A 22,154-nucleotide genomic window follows, 5' to 3' on the forward strand; every position below is an offset into this window, starting at 1 on the left:
AATTTATTGTGGTGGTGGTCATGGTGGTGGTGGTAGGGCATTGGGCTGTGTAACAGAAAAGGAGCAGGAGGCTCACCACGGGTGCGTGTGCCAGCATGGAGTGCAGGTCTGTTTGGAGGGGGAGCCTGAAGGTTATGAATCAAGAGTCTGAGTTCTCCTTCCTGCTTTGGAAGATTTGGCTCCCCATTCTTGGCAGCTATTTTATATAAATACTATTCTCCAGTAGTATCCCCTGGGAACGTACAAAAGAGCAGAGTAAAAGGGTGTGTGTGTGAAGAGAGATGGAGGAAGACCATAGGCTGTACCCGTCTTAGAAGGATGTGATTTGGCCTCACTCCAACTATACTCTTCCTATTGATAGCGTGCTCCAGGTACCCAGGATCCTGTTAGTATCCTACGTGTCTCCGAGGCCACTTTTAGAGCCCCTGTGGACTGCTTTCTCAATATTTATTGTGATTCTCATTCAAAAGGCAGCTTGGGGAAGGGAATGTAGCTCAGTGGTAGAGTGCCCAGCTTCAGTTTCTTCCTTATTTCCCTTTATAGTCAAACAGTATTCAGGATCAGTGAATTTAAGAGAATTGTCTGATTTGGGGATGAAATGGTGGTATGTGTGTCACTACTCACACTTCAGTGTCCCTTTTGGAATAGAACTGTGAAAATGAGAACTCTAGTGGCTACAGGAGCTTTCGAGAACAAAAGCCAAAACCCAAATAGAAACCGGGTTAGAACCCAAAACAGAAGCCAGATTATAATCTACTGTTGTGCCTCATTCCTGGGGAATAACCACAGTTATCAGAACGATTGAAGGTAGGAGTGGATGGTGGCGTCAGACAAGAGAGTTGGTTTCTCCCTAGAACCTGAGACTCCGGGTACCAAAGTACTTCAGCTCTTCAGATAATCTCAGATAAAAACCACCAGAACCAATTAGATTAATCCTTCTGCTTGTTTGGCGGTTTAGACAAGTCTTAGACAAAGAACTACAATTCCCAGAAGGTATTGTGGCAGGACCGGCCTGTTGCTATGTTTCTATTGGTTGGCGTGTGTTGCCGCCGGCCAATAGTAAATGATTTTCTTAATAGGTGTCAAGATGGCGCGGCCTACGATGTAGAACTTGTTTGTCTGGTAGGCTTAAATTTGGGGAGATGGTGGATGAAAGAAAAGAAGGAATTACAGCTTCAGGGCTGGGGGAGGTAGAGGAAATGGGGAGAGGGTAGAGCTGGTTTTGGGGTGGTAGTGGTGAGGAACGCAGCTAGAGCGAAGGGCATAATTAGGCAACCGGTGCGTGCTTAACCCTTTCCTGCTCTCTTGAGGGCTTTGGAGACACTTTCTGTCCCAATTCAAAAAAGGTGGTTCAGAAACTGAGAGGGTGACAGCCGTTGCCTTGACTCCTACTCTGTCTAGTTTTTCTGTTTTGCTTAAGTCTTTCCGAATTTCCATTCTATTCACCTCTCCCTTGTTCTTTCCCTCAGAACTCCGGTTCTCCTCTGGCCCCGTTTTTAAACTCCCACCCTGTCACTCGTCTCACCTCCTTGAAGTGACATCATGAAGGTAGTGAACCTGAAGCAGGCCATTTTGCAAGCCTGGAAAGAGCGATGGAGTGACTACCAATGGGCAATCAACATGAAAAAATTCTTTCCCAAAGGAGCCACCTGGGACATTCTCAACCTAGCAGGTCTCAAGTAAAATGTGGAAGGAAGGATGGGAGAGGTAATCCCAGAAAAGCTGAAACCACTTAGCCTTACTTTAATTTCTTTTGCAGAAGCGCTCCTGGAGCAGGCCATGATTGGACCTTCCCCCAATCCTCTTATCCTGTCTTACCTGAAGTACGCCATTAGTTCCCAGGTAAACATTCTTGCGTCCTGGCTTTTGGAGCTGAAACACCTGGAGAACTGACTGCTGTCAGTTTAGGCGTATTTTCTTACAAAAAAAAAAATAACACCTCATTTGTTTTAATGAATGAATGAATATTACATTCATTTACTTTCTCCATATACACTTACAATTAAATCTTTAAAAAAATTACATGTAATTATGGTGGGGAGGACATGTATGTCACAGGATGCATGTGGAGGTAATCTTGTGGAGTTGGTTCTGATCTTCCCATCTTTCTGGGGATTTGAACTCAAGTCAGCAGGCCTGCATGCCAAGCACCTTTACCTACTGAGCCTCTTTGCCAGCTCCTTGTTTCTGTTTTTGAGACAATGTCTTATGTAGCCCAAGATGGACTTGAATTCCTGATTTTTCTGCTCTGGCCTCCCACAATTGATTTGGGAGTGGGTGGGTGCTGATAATCAAACGTAGGACCTGCACATGCTAGGTGAGTGTTCTGCCTTTGAGCTATAATCCCTACCCAGGTATCTACAAATGCTAATGTATGGCGCACAATGGTGAGTCCTAGGGATTTGAACCTAGTACACTAGGGGCATTGAAGGCTATGCAGATTATCACTAATAATTGATCAGATGGGTTTCTGGTATGGCTAGGACAGAGTATAGAAATGATGAGAAGACATGGACGTGATGCCTAGTCCTGTCTGAACAATCACAGAAGGCTTTCCAGAGGAAGTGATGTTTAAACCAAGGTCTCTGTGTCGAGTAGGAGTTAGCCACACAGATGAATGAGAATGAAAAGCAGAGAGGAAATTATACACAGGCGGGGCGGGAGAAATCACAAGATATTCACTACTGAAAGTAAGGGCTGCAGATGTAGTTGATTGGTAAAGTGTTTGCTTAGCATGGACAAGGCCCTAGGTTAGATCCCCGGCACCACAAGAGAGCTGAAGATAATTTGGCATTGGTGCGACAGAGTGGAATGCTGCCCAGCACTTCTGTTATGTGTAGTGTACACACTCGGTATCATAGGGACTGAAACAGATACTTAAAGTGTGCGTGCTTGCCCAGTGTGGACAGGGTTCTGGTTGTTTGTTTGTTTTTTCATGATGTTGCAATGCCATAGAGAAACCCTGTCTCAAATCTATTTCTGTGTTGTTCTGGATGTCCTGAAACTCACTATGTAGATCAGGCTGGTCTCAAACAGATTTATCTGCCTTTGCTTCCAAGTGCTGGGATTAAAGGTGTGTGCCACCATCCCTGGGTTTATTCTTTATGACTGTGCTAAACTGTAACAGGTAACACGAGCCTTTTCACCAGTTACATTCAAACCCATCGGTCTCTCTTGGACTTTTCTTCCTTGTGCTAAGGATCAGGCCCCAGAACTTACACACACCAGGTGACTGCTCTACCACCTACATACAACCTCAGTGGCCCTTTTGTACTTTGAGCTGATCTTTTTCTGAAGCATAATTGTTTGTTTTGAGACTGAGTCTCCTTATGTAGTTCAGGTTGGCCTCAGACTCCTGAACCTCTTGTTTGAGCCCTCCCAAGTGTTAGATCACAGGTGTGTGCTGGGGTTGTAGAACATTGTGCATGAGCATTGCAGCATCATGAACTGGTCATTGAGGAACTGTGTGACTGAGTTATATAGGTAATCTGGCTGTTGCCACATTTTCTTTTCTTTTCTTTTTGGTTTTTCGAGACAGGGTTTCTCTGTGTAGCCCTGGCTGTCCTGGAACTCACTCTGTAGACCAGGCTGGCCTTAAACTCAGAAATCCGCCTGCCTCTGCCTCCCAAGTGCTGGGATTAAGGGCGTAATCCACCTGCCTCTGCCTCCCAAGTGCTGGGATTAAGGGCGTGTGTCACCACTGCCCGGCTATTTAAAGTCTTTTCCATTCATTTTGTTTGTGTGTGTGCGTGTGTGTGTTGAGCATCACATACACATGGAATTCAGAGGACAGCTCCTGGGAGTTGAGCATGGTGCTCCTGGAATCAGACTTAGGTTGTCATGCTTGGCAGCAGGTACCTTTACCTGCTGAGTCATCTTCTTAGCCTTATTTTAAACATAGCTGGGGTTTCCAGTCCCTCAAAAAGGAGTTAGAGACCCAAAGTGTTCCTTGAATCATACCTTGAGATTTGGTGTATAGTATTTCAAGGAGACTGGTGTATTTTTTTTTTTTCCCTCGAGACAGAGTTTCTCTGTAATAGCACCAGCTGGCCTGGAACTCTGTAGATCAGGCTGGCCTTGAACTCAGAGATCTGCCCGCCTCTGCTGGCATCAAAGCCCTGTGCCACCACTGCCCAGGTCAATTTTTGCTACTTTAAAGACAGAGTCTTGATCTTTAGTTCATCCTGACCTTACACTCAGGGTGGTCCTTCTGCCTCTGACTCCCAAACACTGCGATTACAGGTGTAAGTCACTGTGCCACCTGGTGTAGGAAGGTGGTTTGGAGAAGAAGAGGTCAGATACATGGGGGCCCTGTGGTAATGTGAGGAACATGGACTTTATCACAGTCACCAGTAGTCATATTAGGAGTTTCAGGAAGAGAAACGGTGTGGCAAGATTTTTATTGTCAGGGAGAGTTCCTGGAGAGTGTGTGTGCGTGTGCATGTGTGTGCGTGTGCGTGTGCGTGTGTTGGGGGAGGGGGAGGTAGAGAAGTATGAGGACTTGGACCTCAGATTCCCAGAACCTAAGGAAATGCTGGGTGAGCCTGGCAGGCAGCCCGTAATCCCGGTGCTGGGAGGGCAGGATGAGCTGTCTGGACCTACAGGCTAGCTAACCGAGCCGTACTGGTGAGGTCTGGGTCCAGCTGAAAGACCCTGCATCAATGTCCAGCCCCCACATGCGTGTGCACATACACACATAGATACCAGCCACACACATAGGAACATGCATACACACCATACACACAAGGAAACACTTTAATGTGTGTATCTATGTAAATGTGTAAAATTGGGTAAAACGTACAGCTTTTGTAGTTGTGTCTTTCATGGGCTGGGCTCTGGGGATAGAAACCGGGTCATGTGTGAGCAATCCTCCACTGAACCTCACTTCCAGCCCTGAAAGCCACCAGCATCCAAAGTAGCAGACACACTAGACATTTCCATTCTTCTAGAAACTTCCCTTGCATGTTTTGTCCAGTCTCCTTCCCCACAGCTACCCAATGACATCTGTCAGCAAATACTACCAGTATTTGTATTCCAAGGAAGTGGAACCCTGGGATATGTATTGGTGTGAGGCATGCTGCCTGCGACAGTAGATTATGCTTCCTCAGCTGGGAACCCACTGTCCCTTCCCCCTGGCAGTCTGTCTGCTCTCACTGTCAGCACCAGGACTCACTATAGTCCCCCCACCCCCACTCTCCCTGTCAGCACTGGCACTCACTGCAGTTCCCCCCCCCCCCCAAACACCGGGACCCCCTGAAATTCCCCCTGCTCTTTTAAACTGTTGTATCATATTCCCAGTCCACTGTAGTTTAAGTTGCTCACCATTTGTTTTTACTGCAGTAATCACTGAAGATCCTTCTTTTATACATTTTCCTGCTTATCTGGGAAAATATCTCTAGGATAGATACTTCAAAATAGAATTTCTGCCAGGAGGCAGTACAGTACCCCTTTACACACAGCACCAGGGTTTCTCTGGGTAGCCATGGCTGTCCTGTGATTCACTTTGTAGATCAGGCTGGCCTTGAATTCAGAGATCCACCTGCCTCTGCCTTCTGAGTTCTGGGATTAAAGGTGTGTGCCACTACTGCCGGCTTGGTTGTTTTTATTTGCATATGTTGTGTATGTGTGAGCACTCAAATATGTATTCGATTGAGACCAGGACAGGGGGATCCCTTGAAACTGGAGTTACAGGCTTTATTGATTAGGCCATCCTTTGTCCTGTCTTCTCTTATAGACAAGACCTGATATATTTGTCCTTTTTTACACAAGTACTTTGTTCTTTTGTTGTTATTTGTATTATTTGTTATGCTGAAGATCAAACCCAGAGCCTTGTGTAGGAAAGTGCTCTGTCACTCACCTACTCTTTCTTTTTTTTTTTTTTTTTTTTTTTTTTTTTTTTTTTTTTTTTTTTTTTTGGTTTTTCGAGACAGGGTTTCTCTGTATAGCCCTGGCTGTCCTGGAACTCACTCTGTAGACCAGGCTGGCCTCGAACTCAGAAATCCGCCTGCCTCTGCCTCCCAAGTGCTGGGATTAAAGGCGTGCGCCACCAACGCCCGGCCTCTTTCTTTTTTTAATCTACTCACCATTGCTCTCTTCAAACTCACCAGAAGAGGGCATCAGACCCCATTACAGATGGTTGTGAGCCACCATGAGGTTGCTGGGAATTGAACTCAGGACCTCTGGAAGAGCAGTCAGTGCTCTTTTTTTTTTTTTTTTTTTTTTTTTTATAATTTTTATTTATTTATTATATGTAATAAGTACACTGTAGCTGTCTTCAGACACCCCACAAGAGGGTATTAGATATCATTACAGATGGTTGTGAGCCACCATGTGGTTGCTGGGATTTGAACTCATGACCTCTGGAAGAGCAATCAGTGCTCTTACCCACTGAGCCATCTCACCAGCCCCCCCAGTCAGTGCTCTTAACTGCTGAGCCATCTCTCCACACGTCGTACTATTTCAATTACTATGGTTTGTTCTGTCATCTGCCTGTCTTCCATCCATCCTTCCTTCCCTTCTTTTCCTCCCTCCCTCCCTCCTTTCTTCCTTTAGCTTTTTAGAGACATGGTTTCTCTGTGTAGCTATGGCTGTCCTGAAATTCATTTTGTAGACCAGGCTAGCCTTGAATTCAGAGATCCAACTGCCTCTGCCTCCCCAATGCTGGGATTAGTGGTGTATGCCACCATGTCCGCCCTGCCTAGGTTGATCTTAAATGCCCCATCCTCCTGTCGCTACCTGCAGAGTGTTGGAATTACAGACATGCACTATCAAATCTGTATATCTACATATAATATATACTATATATAATATGTACTATGCTTAATACTTGGGTAAAACTCCCTTTAGTTCCTTTTCTTTCTGTTATTTTTTTCCTTACCTTCTTTTTTTAGATAGGTTTGAGTGTAGCCTGGGCCTTGCACTTACTGTGTGGTCCACTGCCTGGGTGCTGAGGTTTCAGGCCTGAGCCGCTTTGCTCAGCTTTATGAACTGGGTTTGAAGTCACTGTACCCACCGAGCCACACACGCACTCCAGCCCTAATATGTTCATTTTTTAAAAAAAAAACTGTGTGACTTGAGACTAGAGAGTAGCCCATGAGTTCTCAGAGTGCCTGCGGCTCTTCCCAAGGAGTCAGCACCCACTCGTGCTGGCTCACAGCTTCTGTAACTCTAGCTGGAGGGACCCAGTGCTATCTTCTGGCCTCCATGGGCACCCACACCACACACATGTCACATTCAACACACACATGCACATACAAATAAAAACACAGTCTTTAAAAAAGTTCTTGGCTGTTCTCAGGCATGTCAGTTTACAGACAAATTTTAAATTCAGATTTCATGTTAATGAGACAGAAAGCAGGGAGACTGCTCCTCAGATTGTTATTTTATCTGTTTGACTAGATAGTAACCATTTCACGACTGCAGGCCCGTTGTTTTGAGGTGCCACTGTTCTATTCCTGCTTCTTGAAAACAGAGACTGTGTTATCAAGGAGGCAGATTTGTAAGATGTGGTCCTCTGTCCCCAGCTCAGGCCAGTTGAGTAATTGAGGTTGGAGAGTAACCAGCATGAACTTAGGAAGGGATGCGTTTAAGAACGGCTTAAGGCCGGGCGGTGGTGGCACACACCTTTAATCCCAGCACTTGGGAGGCAGAGGCAGGCGGATTTCTGAGTTCGAGGCCAGCCTGGTCTATCAAGTGAGTTCCAGGACAGCCAGAGCTACACAGAGAAACCCTGTCTCGGAAAAAAAAAAAAAAAAAAAAAAAAGAACGGCTTAAGAAAATGGTTCTCAACCTGTGGGTTAACCGTGACCCCTTCAGAAGGTTGAATGACCCTTTCTCAGGAGTCACATATCAGACATCCTGCAGTAGCAAAATTACAGTTAGGAAGTAGCAGTGTAAATAATTTCATAGTTGCGGGGGGACATCACAGCATGAACTGTATTAAAGTCGCAGTGTTAGGGAGGCTGAAAACCCCTGGCTTAGGAGGTCCACTTGGGAGGGTTTGTTGATTAACTGTCTGAGTGGAGGAAAGAGGTCAAAGGTGAGGCCTGGATTTCTGGTTTGGATGCTACAGCATCTTGAGGGGAGAGTAGAACCAGAATGGAGTGGTCCTTAGGGTTGGTCTGTAAGTGAAGGTGTCAGATGGTTCTGGCCTTTTGTATTCGTGGTGCTGGCATTGCCTGTCAAAGGAGACATTCAGAAGCGGCTGGCTTTTATGCCTGGAACTCAGGAGTCTGAATGTCAGCACCTGGCTTAGAAGTGTGCAGTCAGTTTCTGTTGTGACAGAATGCTGGAGTTCAACTTCCTGAGGGAGGGAGGAAGGGTTTGCTTAGGCTATGGCTGCCAGCTTGTCACTTCTAGGTAGTGATGAGGCAGAACGGAGCGCTGGAGAGATGCGCAGGAGAAAGCCACTCCTGACCTGGTAGTAGGAAGCAACAGAAAGCACAGGAGGGGATAGGGGACAAGATAGAACCTCTCAAAAACATGCTTCTCTTTCACCAACTAGGCCCACCCCTTCCAACAGTGCCACCAGTTTATGAGTCCATGGAGCTTTCGGTTCATGTGGTCAGCTTTCAGGGTTATGTCTGTGGGGAACAAATCACAACAAGTTGTCAGACCCAGATGGTGATGGGGGATGGAGGACACTGCTCAGGGAATATGGGCAAGAGAAGTGGTCTGTGCCAAATTCCTAAGCACCCAGTCACATCAAAAGCACGTGTAAGAAGTGATCTGAAAGCCGGGCAGTGGTGGCGCACGCCTTTAATCCCAGCACTTTGGAGGCAGAGGCAGGTGGATTTCTGAGTTTGAGGCCAGCCTGGTCTACAGAGTGAGTTCCAGGACAGCCAGGGCTACCCAGAGAAACCCTGTCTCGAAAAACCAAAAAAGGAAAAAAAAAAAAAAAAATGCAGGGGTCAGGACAGAAGTGACCGTGGTGTGTTGAAGATGGAGCAGAAGGTGTGGAGGTAGAGACCGTGAGAGTAGAGAACTCTGTCGGAGAGAACAGAGAGGGTGGTTAAATGAAATGTGGGGGGTCTGTGGGAAGCTCTCTCTAAAATAGGAGGCTCTTGAGATACATAAACACCAACAAGAAAGGCAAGCTCAGAAAGGCTGAATATCTTCACGGCCTGTCAAGTGCTATACAAAATTAGTAATTTATTCTTCCTCCAGAGTTAAGAGGCTCTTTGGTCAGGTGCTGTGCCTGGAGAGGGCACTTAGGAGTGGTTGGGGGTGTTGTGTTTGAAGAAGAGCAAGAGGATTAGAGACAGCTGCCAGGTCAGCCTGGGCTAGCCAGATGTGCAGATAGCCACGCTAGCCTCCAGCCTCGAGGTCTTGTGTCAGCTTAGACCATCTAGTTGGTGGAGTTGTACAGACTGGAGCTGACTTAAGTCCTGGTGGGAGTGACAGGTCACCATGTGCTTTCAGGTGTGTCTGGAGTGGAACTTCACTGCTACATTTAGAAGAAATGCACAGAATACACCATGTGAAGGCCGTCGCTTCACTCCGACTAATAGCCTTGATAAGAACATGGGGGTTTCTCTTCTTGGTGTGGGGTCCAGGTTTTTTATTTTTTTTTTATTTTTTTTATTTTTTTATTTTTTTGGTTTTTTGAGACAGGGTTTCTCTGTGGAGCCCTGGCTGTCCTGGAACTCACTCTGTAGACCAGGCTGGCCTCGAACTCAGAAATCCACCTGCCTCTGCCTCCCAAGTGCTGGGATTAAAGGCGTGCGCCACCACCGCCCGGCTTTTATTTTTTTTAAGTTGAAACACCCAGCTCCCCCTACAGGTTGGCATCCAGCAGGGTTCAGTTCTTCTCCAAGCTCTTGCTATGGGGACATTGGTTATAAATAAACAAACACTGGCCTGGAACGGCATGGTCATTCTGCCCAGGCATTCTCCCAACTTTCTGCTCACTGTCAGACACTCGCTTTGGCTTCACAGTGTGTCCTGCTGCTGATGGCTCTGAATGCTAATTGTCTGTATTTAAGCCCTGTCTGTCTTTTGCTCGTGCTCATCCACGAGGTCTGGTTTAAAATGTCTGAGCCAGTCTGCCCAGGTGATGAACGTCACATGTCTTAGGACGCACTGCAGGCATGCCGTTACTGTTACTATTCACAGTGCAAACCCAGGGCCTATGCATGCTAGCCTAGCACTCAGCCACTAGTGCCATGCACCTCACCTACTGAATTAAGAGTTCAAATCTGCTGAGAACAAATTGTTTCTGTCAAACTGGTTCCCTCTGGTCTTGAGTTCTTGAGTATATTTACTAACATACATGTGTTGCAAAGTAAAATTTTTTTAGAATTGCATCTCATTAATAGAACTCAGTTAATTGAGTTCTATTAATTAAGACTTGTCTTTTTCCTAAGGACAAGTCCAAGGCCTGATGCTGGAGAAACAGATATAAATGTACAGATTATCTCTGCAAGGAATTTACTGTCCAGATAGAATTTTTAAAATATGTGTTTTGGAAATACTACTTAAATACGATCTCGTGATGAGATGACTTTGAAGGCTATTGCTTGTGTGCCCCTGGGAAGGGGGACATGTGTACTACGGTGTGTGGAAGGCAGAGGACATATTAGTGGGACTCAGTTCTTCCAGCTTATGGGTTCTGATCTTAAGTCGTCAGATTTGGCAGCAAGTGTCTTTACTCACTGACTCGTCTCATTGGGTATAAATGGATTATGGTTCTGAGAAGTCTTACAACGAGGATGTGTATTTATGTATGCTTTTAGTTTAGGTTCTCAATCATATGTCACAGAAGCACTGTGTGTGTGTGTGTGTGTGTGTGTGTGTGTGTGTGTGTGTGTGCAGATGTGTGGCCGGTGGCTTCCTTGCTAGTGCAGCTGTGGCAGCAACTTTAGGAGAAGGACATTACTGTGTGTCCTTTAAGGAGCTGAGGAAGCCTTTTGAAGGGTTGGGACCCTGAACTGTGCCAGTTTAAGCATCAGTGCATTTGGATTTTGGTCATTACTGGATAGTGATTCCCTGGTCCCTGGAGGCAGCAGGAGCCTCCTGTCCTGGAGATGTTAGTCAATCCTTGTCCACATCAGCTAACCCAGGGTTTCTGTTGACTCAGAGCTTTGCTGTAATGCTCAGATGGATGTCAAATTTAAAGGCTTAGTGGCTCTTTAGTCTCAGCCTCCTGAGTAACTCGCTGTGACTCCGGGGGCTGTCACCGTGACCTTCACGGTCACTGTTTCTTGTCAGTTTTCTGGTGGTGGAGCTTGAGCCTCATCTTGGGTCTTGCTCATCTTGGCAAGTGCTCTAGTGCACTTTACTGCCGCCCTGCACCCTCAGCCTCTAGTAATCTTCTTGTTGTTTCTTTGTTTGTTTGTTTGTTTTCCAGACAAGATTTCTCTGTGTAGGCCTGGCTGTCCTGGGGCTTGCTCTATAGACCAGGCTGGCCTCAAACTCACAGAGATCTTCCTGCCTCTGCCTCCCGAGTGCTGGGGTTGAAGGTGCGTACCACCACCGCCCGGCTCAGTTAGTCTTCTTGATAAAAGAAGCAATGGGGCCAGTTAGTGTAGAGGGTCAGGAATAGTTCACATGCACACACACTGCCTCTGTGCTTCGGTTTGAATTTAGGGCACATGCTAGGCCGTCACTGACCACTGACGTGTCTCTCTAGTCCAGCAGAGTCACTTACCATCCTTGTCAAGCAGGCATGGGGCTGAGCTTCATTTTCAGGACTCCCTGCTCCCACACGGGAAATGGTTATAGAAATAAAGCAACATAGCAGTCACTCTGGGTGATTCCCACTAGTGGCTAACTGAACTTTGTTTAGCTTTGGAAAGGAACAGCATAAAAACAAAACAGGATACCTTTTGGGTACTTGAAAACCCTCTCATTCGGCTTATATTGTCTGAAGCAGCAATAAGGACAGCACACGTTACTGTGTGTCCTTTGAGGAGCTGAGGAAGCCTCTTGAAAGGGTTGGGGACCCTGAGCTGTGGCAGTTTAAGCATCAGTGTTTGCCCTTCTCAAGTAGATGACTTGTCTGAACGCCCTCCATCCTCCTTCTAGATGGTGTCCTGTTCCTCTGTGCTCACTGCAATCAGTAAGGTATGACTGTGGCCCCTCAGGAGCTGTGGGAAGGGACAGACAAGGCCACATGCCTGGCCATTCTGATCATATGTCTCCTGGGGCTGGATAGGCAACACCTGATGCCTCTTCCCCTGAGGGAGGAGGTCCTGGGAATTAGGAACACATTTCCATATGGGGAGTCTGTGTCCGAGAGCTGGAGGAGGGGTAGCAGAGCTTGTGAGAGGCTGACTAGGTAGTGCTGGGCCCTCCATTGTTCTCTACTCTTTCTGCAGTTTGATGACTTTTCCCGGGACCTGTGTGTCCAGGCTCTGCTGGACATCATGGAGATGTTTTGTGACCGACTCAGGTAAGAGATGGGTGAGGAAGCTCAGAGCATTGCATCCTTCTTTCAGTGCCGAGGAAAGCCCATAGACCAGGAGACGAATTGAGACCAGCTCAGGCTCCCATGTTTCTTCTGTCTGCCTGCCCACCCCTAGCTTCTAACTGTTTCCTTAAGACAAAGTGCCTCTCCACCATTTGGAAGAGCTGCTCTAAGATCTTGTCTAGTGGAAGCTGGCTAGACTAGGTGTCTTACCTAGGATTCTGCCAACTTTCCAGCTCTATCCCCTAGTAGTGTTGTGCCAGAGACTCTGGGGGAACATTGGTGTGGGTTGGATTTCAGCTTTTGGAATAGACACAAATTTTCATCCTTTTTGGGTAGTTGCCACGGCAAAGCAGAGGAATGTATCGGGCTGTGCCGAGCACTCCTTAGCGCCCTCCACTGGCTGCTGCGATGTACAGCAGCTTCTGCAGAGCGACTCCAGGAAGGACTGGAGGCTGGCACGGCCCCTGGGGAGAAGCAGCTTGCCTTGTGCCTACAATGCCTGGAGAAGACCCTCAGCAGCACCAAGAACCGAGCCCTGCTGCACATTGCCAAGCTAGAGGAGGCCTGTATGTCCCCTGACTCCCCTGCACCTTGCCTGCTGCTGCTTCTGTAGTTGGTCCTTTGATTGAGAGGGGAGAGGCAGGATGCCATCCCACTTCTTTCTAGAAGGATCCGAAATCATCCCACTTCCTTTTTTCTCTCCCCATAAGCATTGCATACATCCCAGGGACTTGGGCAGGGTGGCACCCGAGCCAATCAACCAACAGGTATTTACTGAGCCTTCTCGTGTGCCCAGCACTGTGCCAGGTGCTGGATGGGGGGGAGGGGGGCTACCAAAGGAGCATGTGGCAGGGTCCCTGCCCTCAGCAAGCTTACACACTGGTGGGGAGTAAGATTGGAATGCCATGCATCTGGAGAAATTTGAGGACAAGACAGGCACATCCTCTGCTCTTGTCCGTCTTCATGTTACCTCGCTAGAAGCAGGTGACTCCGGTGTGACCTGGAGCTTTCAGTTAAACTCAGTGCCTGTCTGCCATGACTGTATGCTGTTATCTCTTAACTCAGGTTCTGTTAACTATTAGAACCTTCCAGATTTATAGGAGAGAAGTCTTCCTGCAACAGAGGCCTCGGGCCTCTTGAGTCTTAAGCCCCAGTGCCTAGGGCCACCTAAGGGTCTCTTGTTTTCCACTGACAGGAATGCTAAAATGGGTGACACCCATGTCTTCAGGGCTCAGTGGGAGAGATTGTTAGGGGATTAGTCTCTCTGGGAAAAGTCTAGAAAGAGACTGATCACTGTGTCAAAATGGGCAACGTTGACAGTTTTTCTTCATCTGTTTTCTTGTTAGTGTTGGCACTGCCCTGCCTTGCTGGGCACTTGATAAATGTTTATTGGTAGAAAAGTAGATGAACACTTCATTTTGATGGATTTCAGGTCTCGGCCATCTTTCTCTTATCCCTGTGCTACATGGAGGTTAATTGGCTAGCTGGTGCCGGCATTCATCATTTGACCCTTTGGGCTTTTAACTAGGATAAGTGACTAGTAATTAAATACTAAGTATGTGCTATAGACCTTGAGTGCAGCCATTTAAGAGAGCGGCCAGTGGGCTCGACCAGTTGGGTGAGCTGTTAAAAGAGCAGAAACTGAAGACCTGTGTTGGCAAGGTATTTGGAGCTAGGCTGTCTAGAGTAGAAGTCACTGTCCCTGCTCGGTGTGCCCACCCCTGTGCCTTGCTCCCACTGCTTGTGTGTCTCCAGTCAGTTGTGTGTAGTCACTGGAAGTCAGACCCTTGATATGGTTGCTAGGGGTCTTTGTCCCATGGTACCTGCTCCCCTTACAGAAGCATGCTACCCTCAGGATCTGCCTCCTCATCCTCAGAGGCTCCTTGCTGTATGCTTTCACAGCCCAGGGATCCCCACAGTCAAGGAGTGTGGGCCATGCTGTGCCTCTCCTTCCCAGCAGTCTCTGCCTTTCTCTTTCTCCACCAGCCTCCTGGACTGCCATTGAGCACTCACTTTTAAAACTTGGGGAGATCCTGGCCAATCTCAGCAACCCCCAGCTCCGGAGCCAGGCGGAGCGTTGCGGCACACTCATCAGGAGGTTAGGTTTCTCCAGGGGATAGGAAGGTGGATGGGCTGTGCAGTCTGTTCTCCCGCTGACTCCTCAGCCCCGGACACTGCCCCGTGCATCTCTCCTCAGCATCCCTACCATGCTGTCTGTGCACTCAGAGCAGCTGCACAAGACCGGCTTCCCCACCGTCCACGCGCTCATCTTGCTCGAGGGCACCATGAACCTGACAGGGGAGATGCAGCCCCTGGTGGAGCAGCTGATGATGGTGAAGCGCATGCAGGTGGGTGTGGCCAAGCAGGGTGGGTGGTCTCTTGGGGTAAAAGGGAGGAGGCTGGTACTTGAGAGGACTGGCTCTCCTGTTGATTCCCTGGTGGATCACAGATGCCAGTCGTACACAGTTTTGCCATCTGACCTCCAGATCTTGGTTCTGAGCTGTCTAGTCACAAACCAGCCTGGTCCTTGGCGCCTGTGGAAGGGGAGGGGCCTCTTACACTACACCCTTGGATTTCCCACAGCATATCCCCACACCTCTCTTTGTCCTGGAAATCTGGAAAGCTTGCTTTGTGGGACTCATTGAATCCCCTGAGGGTACACAGGAGCTGAAGTGGACAGCTTTCACCTATCTCAAGGTACCTGGTGACACGGGAGTAAGGATGAACCAGTCGAGGGACAGCTCTCAGGAGAAGCAGCAGCGAGCAGTGGCCCTGGCCCTGTGTATCCCTCTCCTGGCATTTAGTCCGGTCTCCTGAGTCTCTAGCACAAGCTCAGTTGGTCACTGTCTCTGAGAGTCTTCGCTGCTTTAGCCACTTGGGGGTTCTACTGCTTGTTTAGCCCATCATTAGCCGGGTTAGTTCCGGTCACCTAAGAGATCTAAGGAGGGTGCCCCAGATGACCTCTGAACTTCGCTTCCAATTGTGCAGTTAGGATTTCCTTGTTGAAGTGGGGGGCCCATGTCTGTAGGCCAAGAGGCATCAGGGTGCTTGGATGGGTACTTGTGTGTGGGCTTACAAGTTATTCAGAGTACTGTCTGAGCCAGAAGAGCCCTCCTACCTCAGTGTCACGGGAGGGAATGTGTGGTCTTCTGTGATAAGTGAAAGAGTGAAAGGTCATTGATCTTCCTGTCTTCCCCCTCATGTCCTAGATTCCACAGGTTTTGGTGAAGTTGAAGAAGTATTTTCATGGGGACAAGGTGAGTTGGTGCCTGGGATGAGGCCATGGAGGTGAGGACGGTAAACAGGGTCGAGCAAGTGTGTGTGGGGGGGCTTTCTCTCTCTCTCTCTCTCTTTTTTTTTTTCTTTTTTTTTCTTTCTTTCTTTTTTTTGAGACAGGGTTTCTCTGTGTAGCCCTGGCTGTCCTAGAACTCACTCTGTAGACCAGGCTGGCCTCTAGCTCAGAGATCTGCCTGGTTCTACCTCCTGAGTGCTGCGACTAAAGGCGTGTGCTAAGGGTGGGTATCTTAGGCCGCAGCTAGCTGGGTGGTAGCTTGTGTTGTTATGCCTAGAGGAGGCTGTGTGGACCTGTGAACACCTGTGTATGTCCTTGGACGTGCACTAGAGGAAAGAAGGTGGCTTAGGCTGGCCCCCCTCCACCCCAGCAGAAAGAAGACCTGTGGTGATTTAGCTAGGGTAACCGTCACATGGAGAGTGTGGTGCCTCCGACCTCTCGCACCCTGCGCTTGGGGCTGTGGGGTCTGGGGATGTAGAACCCACGTCGGGGTTTCTGATTCTTTTTAGGACTTCACTGAGGATGTCAACTGTGCCTTTGAGTTCCTGCTGAAGCTCACACCCTTGTTGGACAAAGCTGACCAGCGCTGCAAGTACGAGCCAGCCCCATGCTCACCCCATGTTGCTAGAAAGTGTTCCGAGTCCTTCCCCATTCACTGTTGGATGATCCGAAGGGAGCTCCCTCTTCCTGTTAGACTCTCCCTCTGGGCAGAGCTGGGAGGCAGTAGCTCATAGTTGCCAAGTACTAAGAGCTCTTCTACCTGTGGGTACTTGAGTTTTCTTCACCCTGAAGGAGGAAGGAGACCGGACAGGCACCTGTGACACAGCTCTCTGCTCACTTCCATCCTCCGGCTTTTCCTTCACAGTTGTGACTGCACGAACTTCCTCCTCCAGGAGTGCAACAAGCAGGGGCTTCTGTCTGAGGTCAACTTCGCCAGCCTTGTGGGCAAGCGGTATGTGGCGAGCCCCTCGGGCTGCCTCCCTCTTGTCAGACTGGTTCCTGATGCCTTTCCCTTCCTCTTTGAAGTCTGAGTTGCAAGTGACTGATGCCTTCTGGGTCTAGGGAGCAGGACTTCGTCAGACGAGGGAGTTTTCCCTCCCGAGTTGCTGCTCTTTGACTCACCCTCCTTTGTGAGCAAAGGCCATAGACAAAGTCTTAATCTTCCTTTAATCCTAACAGAACTTTCAAAATGGGTGTAACAACACTGGCAAATTGAAATGATGGTAATATTGAGTACAGGTTCACCATAAACTTCATCCTAACTCAAGATTCTTTGTTTTTGTGTCATGATGAGGTTAACCCAGCATGCTGTGACGGGAGACAGATGCCCGACTGAGCTGCTGCCAGCTCCCAGTCGGCTTATGCTTCTGTCTCCTTTCTGCCTTTGTTTCTGGAGTTGGATTAGAGATTTTTTTTTTTTCTTAAAAACTAGAGTCTCACTATGTAGCTCTGGCTAGCCTCAAATGCAGAGGTCTGCCTGCTTCTGCTACTTGAGTGGTTTAAGATTAAGGTGCAAGCCACCACACACAGTGGATTCGAGACTATATCAAGATTTTTTTCCTTAGCCAAGTATGAGCCAGGTAGCTTACAGCTGTAATTATAACCTTGAGAGGCTGAACCAGAACTACCTTGAGTTTAAGGCCAGCCTGAGCTACAGTGTGAGACCCGTCTCCAAAAAGGAGATAATCCTCTTTATTTCTGTTTTCTTCTCTGGGTTATGACCCTAGCACTGCAGATCGGGACCCTCAGCTAAAATCGTCAGAAAATGCTAATATCCAGCCTAATCCTGGACTGATCCTGCGTGCAGAGCCCACTGTCACAAACATTCTCAAGGTGTGTGTGTGCACCCTGCCAGTGCCACTGCAGACTCCCTTCCTCCTTCAGCCTTCCTCTATTTCCAGATAAATGAACAGAGCCCACAGGCCTCTCTGCTCTCTGTGGATTTCCAGATAAATGAACAGGGCCCATAGGCCTCTCTGCTCTCTGTGGAGAGCTGTTTTGGGAGTGGAACAACTGGGGAGGCAAAGGTAGCAGGCACCACTGAAAGCTGACATTGGTTGCTCTCCTACTGTGCCCTAGGTGATGTGCCTGGTGCCTCTCCAGACACTACCCCATGAAGGCATAGAAGGGAAACTCCCAGCCAGAGCCTCCCTGTCCCCCACCCCACCTCCCTCTACCACACCACACCACACCGTGTAGTTGAGCACAAAGCTCACAGAGAGTTTAGCAGTGATCTTCCTGTCGGAACAGGAAGTGGCAGGCCATGTGTGCAGGTTCAGTGGGCCAGTCAGTGGACATAGGCAGAGAGAAAATATAGTTAGGCTGTATCTGGGGGGTATCTTCACTGGTCTCCTGTCCTGTCCACAGACAATGGATGCAGATCACTCCAAGTCCCCAGAGGGACTGCTCGGGGTCCTGGGACACATGCTTTCTGGGAAGAGCCTGGACTTGCTGCTGGCTGCCGCTGCTGCCACTGGGAAGCTTAAATCCTTTGCCCGGAAATTCATCAAGTGAGTAGACCTGTACCCTGCTATGCGACCGGAGGTCGTGTTTGGAGGAAGGAGATGCCTGGATATGGGTCTCCCCTTGAGGTGTACAGACCAGGGCAGAGCATCCTAACTAGAAACCATGACAGAAGGGTCACTTGTCTCAGAGTTCTTTTCTCTCCCACTGAAGATGGAATAAAGATGCTTGCTAAGATACTGAGGCATGGGGTGGGGGGTGAAGGATGGACCTCAGTGCTTAAGGGCCTGGCTGCTCTTCCAGAGGACCTACATGGCAGCTCACAATTGTCTGTAACTTCAGTCTCAGGGGATCCAGTGCCCTCTTCTGGCCTCTGCAGGATCTTGTACATATAGGAGAGATGCATGACTAACACAGATATGCTTAATATACAGTAAAATAAAAGATAAAAAAATGAGGCATTGAACAGTAGGCACGGGAGAACTCCTTGGCCCAGTTATTTCCTTTTTCATAGGCTTTCATGGAACCTACTCTTTCTAGCTTGTGGGGTTCTTTTTTTGTTTTTATTTTTCACTTTGTAACAACCCTGGCTGTCATGGAACTTACTTTGTAGACCAGGCTAGCATCAAACTCACAGATCTGCCTCACTCTACCTCCTGAGTCCTGGGATTAAAGGCATGCATGACCACCGCCCAGCCAATAATGGGTTCTTAAATTCTGTAGCTTTTAGGGAGTTCGCTTGTAGAACATAGTTCCTTACAAATCTTTGGGTCTCACTGTGTAGTCCAAACTGGCCTCTAATGCTTCATGTGTTAGCCTATTCAGTGTTGAGGTTATAGATGTGAGACACCATGTTCTTTTAATAATAGTGGTTTTTTTCTCTAATTATAAAACCCGTTTTATATGTAACTTATAGTTAAGGCTCTAGGGACCGCCCCTCTGAATATGTAGCCCCTCCCACCTCCACCCCCACCCACTCGTGTAGCTGTTGTTCAGCTCCTGCTCTGGTTGATGCCACCTGTCTCTGTCCCTCCTGCAGCCTGAATGAGTTCACTACCCACGGCAGCGGAGAGAGCAGTAAGTCTGTGCGCATCTGCAGATCGCATCTGCCCTGAGGAGGGAAGAGAGGGAGGGATTGCCTTTGCTAACTCTGGGCATGAGGGCTATGCTGGGAAAGGACTCTGCTAAAACCACCCCTTTGCCCTTCTCCCAGCTGGATCAGTTTTGACTGGTTTGGGCTCTGGAAATTGTGGTTTCCAAGGAAGGGATGATGTTCTTATTAAGACCCAAGAAAAGGATTCTGAGCCTCAGAGCTTTGAAGGAACCACTTGGTCCCTGACCTTCCTTCAGGAAACCCTGAGCTGAGGTGTAGCCTCCACACTTGCCTACTGTGCATAAGGCCTTCAATCCCAGCCCCCCGCCCCGATCTGTACAGGGCTTGGGGCCCCTGCCCTTGGCTGAGCTTGGCATTCTTGCCTTTCCCACAGCGAAAACAGCCTCGGTCCGTGCCTTGCTCTTTGACATTTCCTTCCTCATGTTATGCCACGTGGCCCAGACCTATGGCTCAGAGGTAAGCGAGGAGAGCTGGTGACAGGAAGAGGCCCCAAGTGAGTGGGGCAAATAGGAAGGAAACACCAGTCACTCCCTTACTCACCCTTGCCCCACTGATCTCCCAAGCCAGCCCATTCTGTTGGCTTCCCATGTCAACAGGTACCCAGCATCCCAGGTCCACTAGTGGTACATTCATGCTGACCACTAGATGGCAGCACAGCTCCCTGTCTGACTGCCCTCAACAGATTTGTCCATGGAAAGAGCCCACTCCCTGGCTGGCTCTGGCAAGTGCCATGCCCTCTTCTCTCAGCTGGTGCCCCTCTGCCTTATCCAGGTGATTCTCTCCGAGTCAAGTTCAGGAGAAGAAGTCCCCTTCTTCGAGACTTGGATGCAGACCTGCATGCCTGAGGAGGGCAAGATTTTGAACCCTGACCACCCCTGCTTCCGGCCTGACTCCACCAAAGTCGAGTCCTTGGTGGCCTTACTCAACAACTCTTCAGAGATGAAGCTAGTGTCAGTGGCCTAGGTCCTGACCTCGGGTAGTAGTGGGGGGCATTCCAAGACCCTCTCCCCTAATCCCATCACAGGCTCCCTAGCCGTGATGGTTCTCCTATCCCTAATCTTCTCTGTAGACAGATGAAGTGGCATGAAGCCTGCCTGAGTATTTCAGCAGCCATTTTGGAAATCCTCAACGCCTGGGAGAATGGGGTTCTGGCCTTCGAGTCCATCCAGGTAGCTCCACCATTACTTGAGCCTCTGCCTGAGACACAGGGCTGGTCATTGAGAGCTTGTTACCTTGCGTACAAACAAACCCTCAAGCTGGAGGTCATGTCCTGGTATTAGTCTTCCATAGCGTCCTCTTAGCTACTGCATCCCTCCCACGTAGCTTGGGGAAAATCAAATTTGTGTTGCAAAGGTGTGCAATGTACCTTGGGATACCACGTGTGACCCCCAGCTGCCCCCAGAGGCCGTGGGAGTCACGGTCAGGGAGAAGGAGAGAGTCCCTAAGCCATTCCCTCCTCCTCCTCCCCACAGAAAATCACCGATAATATCAAGGGAAAGGTATGCAGTCTGGCAGTGTGTGCTGTGGCTTGGCTTGTGGCCCACGTCCGGATGCTGGGGCTGGACGAGCGTGAGAAGTCACTGCAGATGATCCGCCAGTTGGCAGGGCCGCTGTACAGTGAGAACACCCTGCAGTTCTACAACGAGAGGTCAGTAACTGGGCCGCCTTCCTGGCCTGCAGGTGTGTGGTGAGGAGTCAGCACCACCAGGAACAAACATATACCTCCTTGCTCTCTCCCTCGCCTTCCCCGGGAGCTGCTCACCAACCACTTCCTCCTCCATCCAGGTTCTGAGCAGCCTGCCTCCCTCAGCTGCTGAGGCAGTGCACATTCAGTGTAGCCGGACTCTCGCTCACTTCTTCCCCTTTCCCTACCACTCCCTCACATACTTATTCACACATTCATTCAACTGGCTCAGCAGATATTTGGTGTATGTCTCTGTATCGAGAGGGTTTTAATCCTGTACTTCCCATGTGTGGGAAATATAGACCCCAGACAGCTTGACCTCTGTCCTCCAAGGCTCCAAGTTCCAAAAAACTAGCTGAGGCAGAAGAGCAAAGGGATTATGTGGCTGTGTCACTGTCGAGGGACTCTGAGGCATCTGCAGTTTTTATAGCTTCCCTCCCCCACCCCCAGCTGTCCTGATGACCATTTCAAGTCCTGGCTCTTCACGCCTTCCGCTACACGGGGCTCGGTGGTGTCCATTCATTCGTCCAACTGATAAGTTGTTTGGCCGTTGGCTTTAAATATGGCAAGAAGCACATGATAGGAGGTTTACCGTTTCAATTGTGTTTATGTGTATCACTCGGGATATGAGATGTGTTGGAATTGTGAAACAGACCTCCAGACGTTTTTCATCTTGTGTATCTGAGCCTGTTAGCCAGTAAGCAGCAGTCCACCTCCCCTTCTCAGTTCCTGGCAACTGCCATGCGACTGTCTGTCCCTCTGAGCAGCTCCGCTGGATACTTCATAGAACTAGAATTACGTAACACCTGCTTTTTCATGACTGACTGACTTTACTCAGCATAGTCTCCTCAAGATTCATTCAGACTCTGGAATGTGACAGGACTTCCTTCCCTTTAAGGCTGAGTAACATTGCATATCTGTGCCCCTATGGACTACCATCCGCCTTCTGGGGGACTTGGAGAGTGCTGACGTGAATGTGGGGCTGAGGCTAGCTTACAGGGTGGCTGCTGAGGGTGCTTTCTGAGGGACATGTGGAAACAGCTGAGGCAGGGGGGCTCTGTAAGATCACATCTGCGCTTCCCTTCCCTACCTGTGGGACATCATCCAAACCAAGCGTGGATGTGCGTCTACACACGCGCGCACGCACACACACACACACACACACACACACACACACACACACACACACACA

The 22,154-nt window shown here is 48.9% G+C and overlaps 1 protein-coding gene and 1 non-coding gene across 4 annotated transcripts in view; both read left to right on the top strand.

Moving 5' to 3' along the window:
• The first annotated feature begins 1,083 nt into the window (after positions 1-1,083).
• Med24 (mediator complex subunit 24) overlaps positions 1,084-22,154 on the top strand; it is a 24,894-nt gene continuing 3,823 nt past the window's right edge. The window contains exons 1-19 of one of the 3 annotated variants that reach the window (XM_028755111.1): positions 1,084-1,122; positions 1,470-1,672; positions 1,760-1,842; positions 12,025-12,063; positions 12,318-12,391; positions 12,746-12,975; positions 14,396-14,507; positions 14,607-14,757; positions 14,993-15,106; positions 15,619-15,666; positions 16,211-16,293; positions 16,567-16,653; positions 17,429-17,534; positions 18,069-18,211; positions 19,204-19,241; positions 19,652-19,734; positions 20,050-20,228; positions 20,348-20,447; positions 20,751-20,926. In XM_028755111.1, the coding sequence (XP_028610944.1) occupies positions 1,543-1,672; positions 1,760-1,842; positions 12,025-12,063; positions 12,318-12,391; positions 12,746-12,975; positions 14,396-14,507; positions 14,607-14,757; positions 14,993-15,106; positions 15,619-15,666; positions 16,211-16,293; positions 16,567-16,653; positions 17,429-17,534; positions 18,069-18,211; positions 19,204-19,241; positions 19,652-19,734; positions 20,050-20,228; positions 20,348-20,447; positions 20,751-20,926 (1,976 nt within the window). In that variant the 5' untranslated portion in view covers positions 1,084-1,122; positions 1,470-1,542. Of the gene's footprint in view, positions 1,123-1,144; positions 1,191-1,469; positions 1,680-1,759; positions 1,843-12,024; positions 12,064-12,317; positions 12,392-12,745; positions 12,976-14,395; positions 14,508-14,606; positions 14,758-14,992; positions 15,107-15,618; positions 15,667-16,210; positions 16,294-16,566; positions 16,654-17,428; positions 17,535-18,068; positions 18,212-19,203; positions 19,242-19,651; positions 19,735-20,049; positions 20,229-20,347; positions 20,448-20,750; positions 20,927-22,154 lie in introns of those variants that run through there. The other 2 variants (XM_028755112.1, XM_028755114.1) reach the window with 2 other exon arrangements.
• LOC114610596 lies at positions 19,416-19,519 on the top strand. Its single transcript, XR_003709708.1, has one exon. It is a non-coding gene; the product is annotated as a small nucleolar RNA SNORD124 (small nucleolar RNA).

Source organism: Grammomys surdaster, unplaced genomic scaffold, assembly GCF_004785775.1.
Source record: "Grammomys surdaster isolate TR1022 unplaced genomic scaffold, NIH_TR_1.0 126048, whole genome shotgun sequence".
Classification (NCBI taxonomy): Eukaryota; Metazoa; Chordata; class Mammalia; order Rodentia; family Muridae; genus Grammomys; species Grammomys surdaster.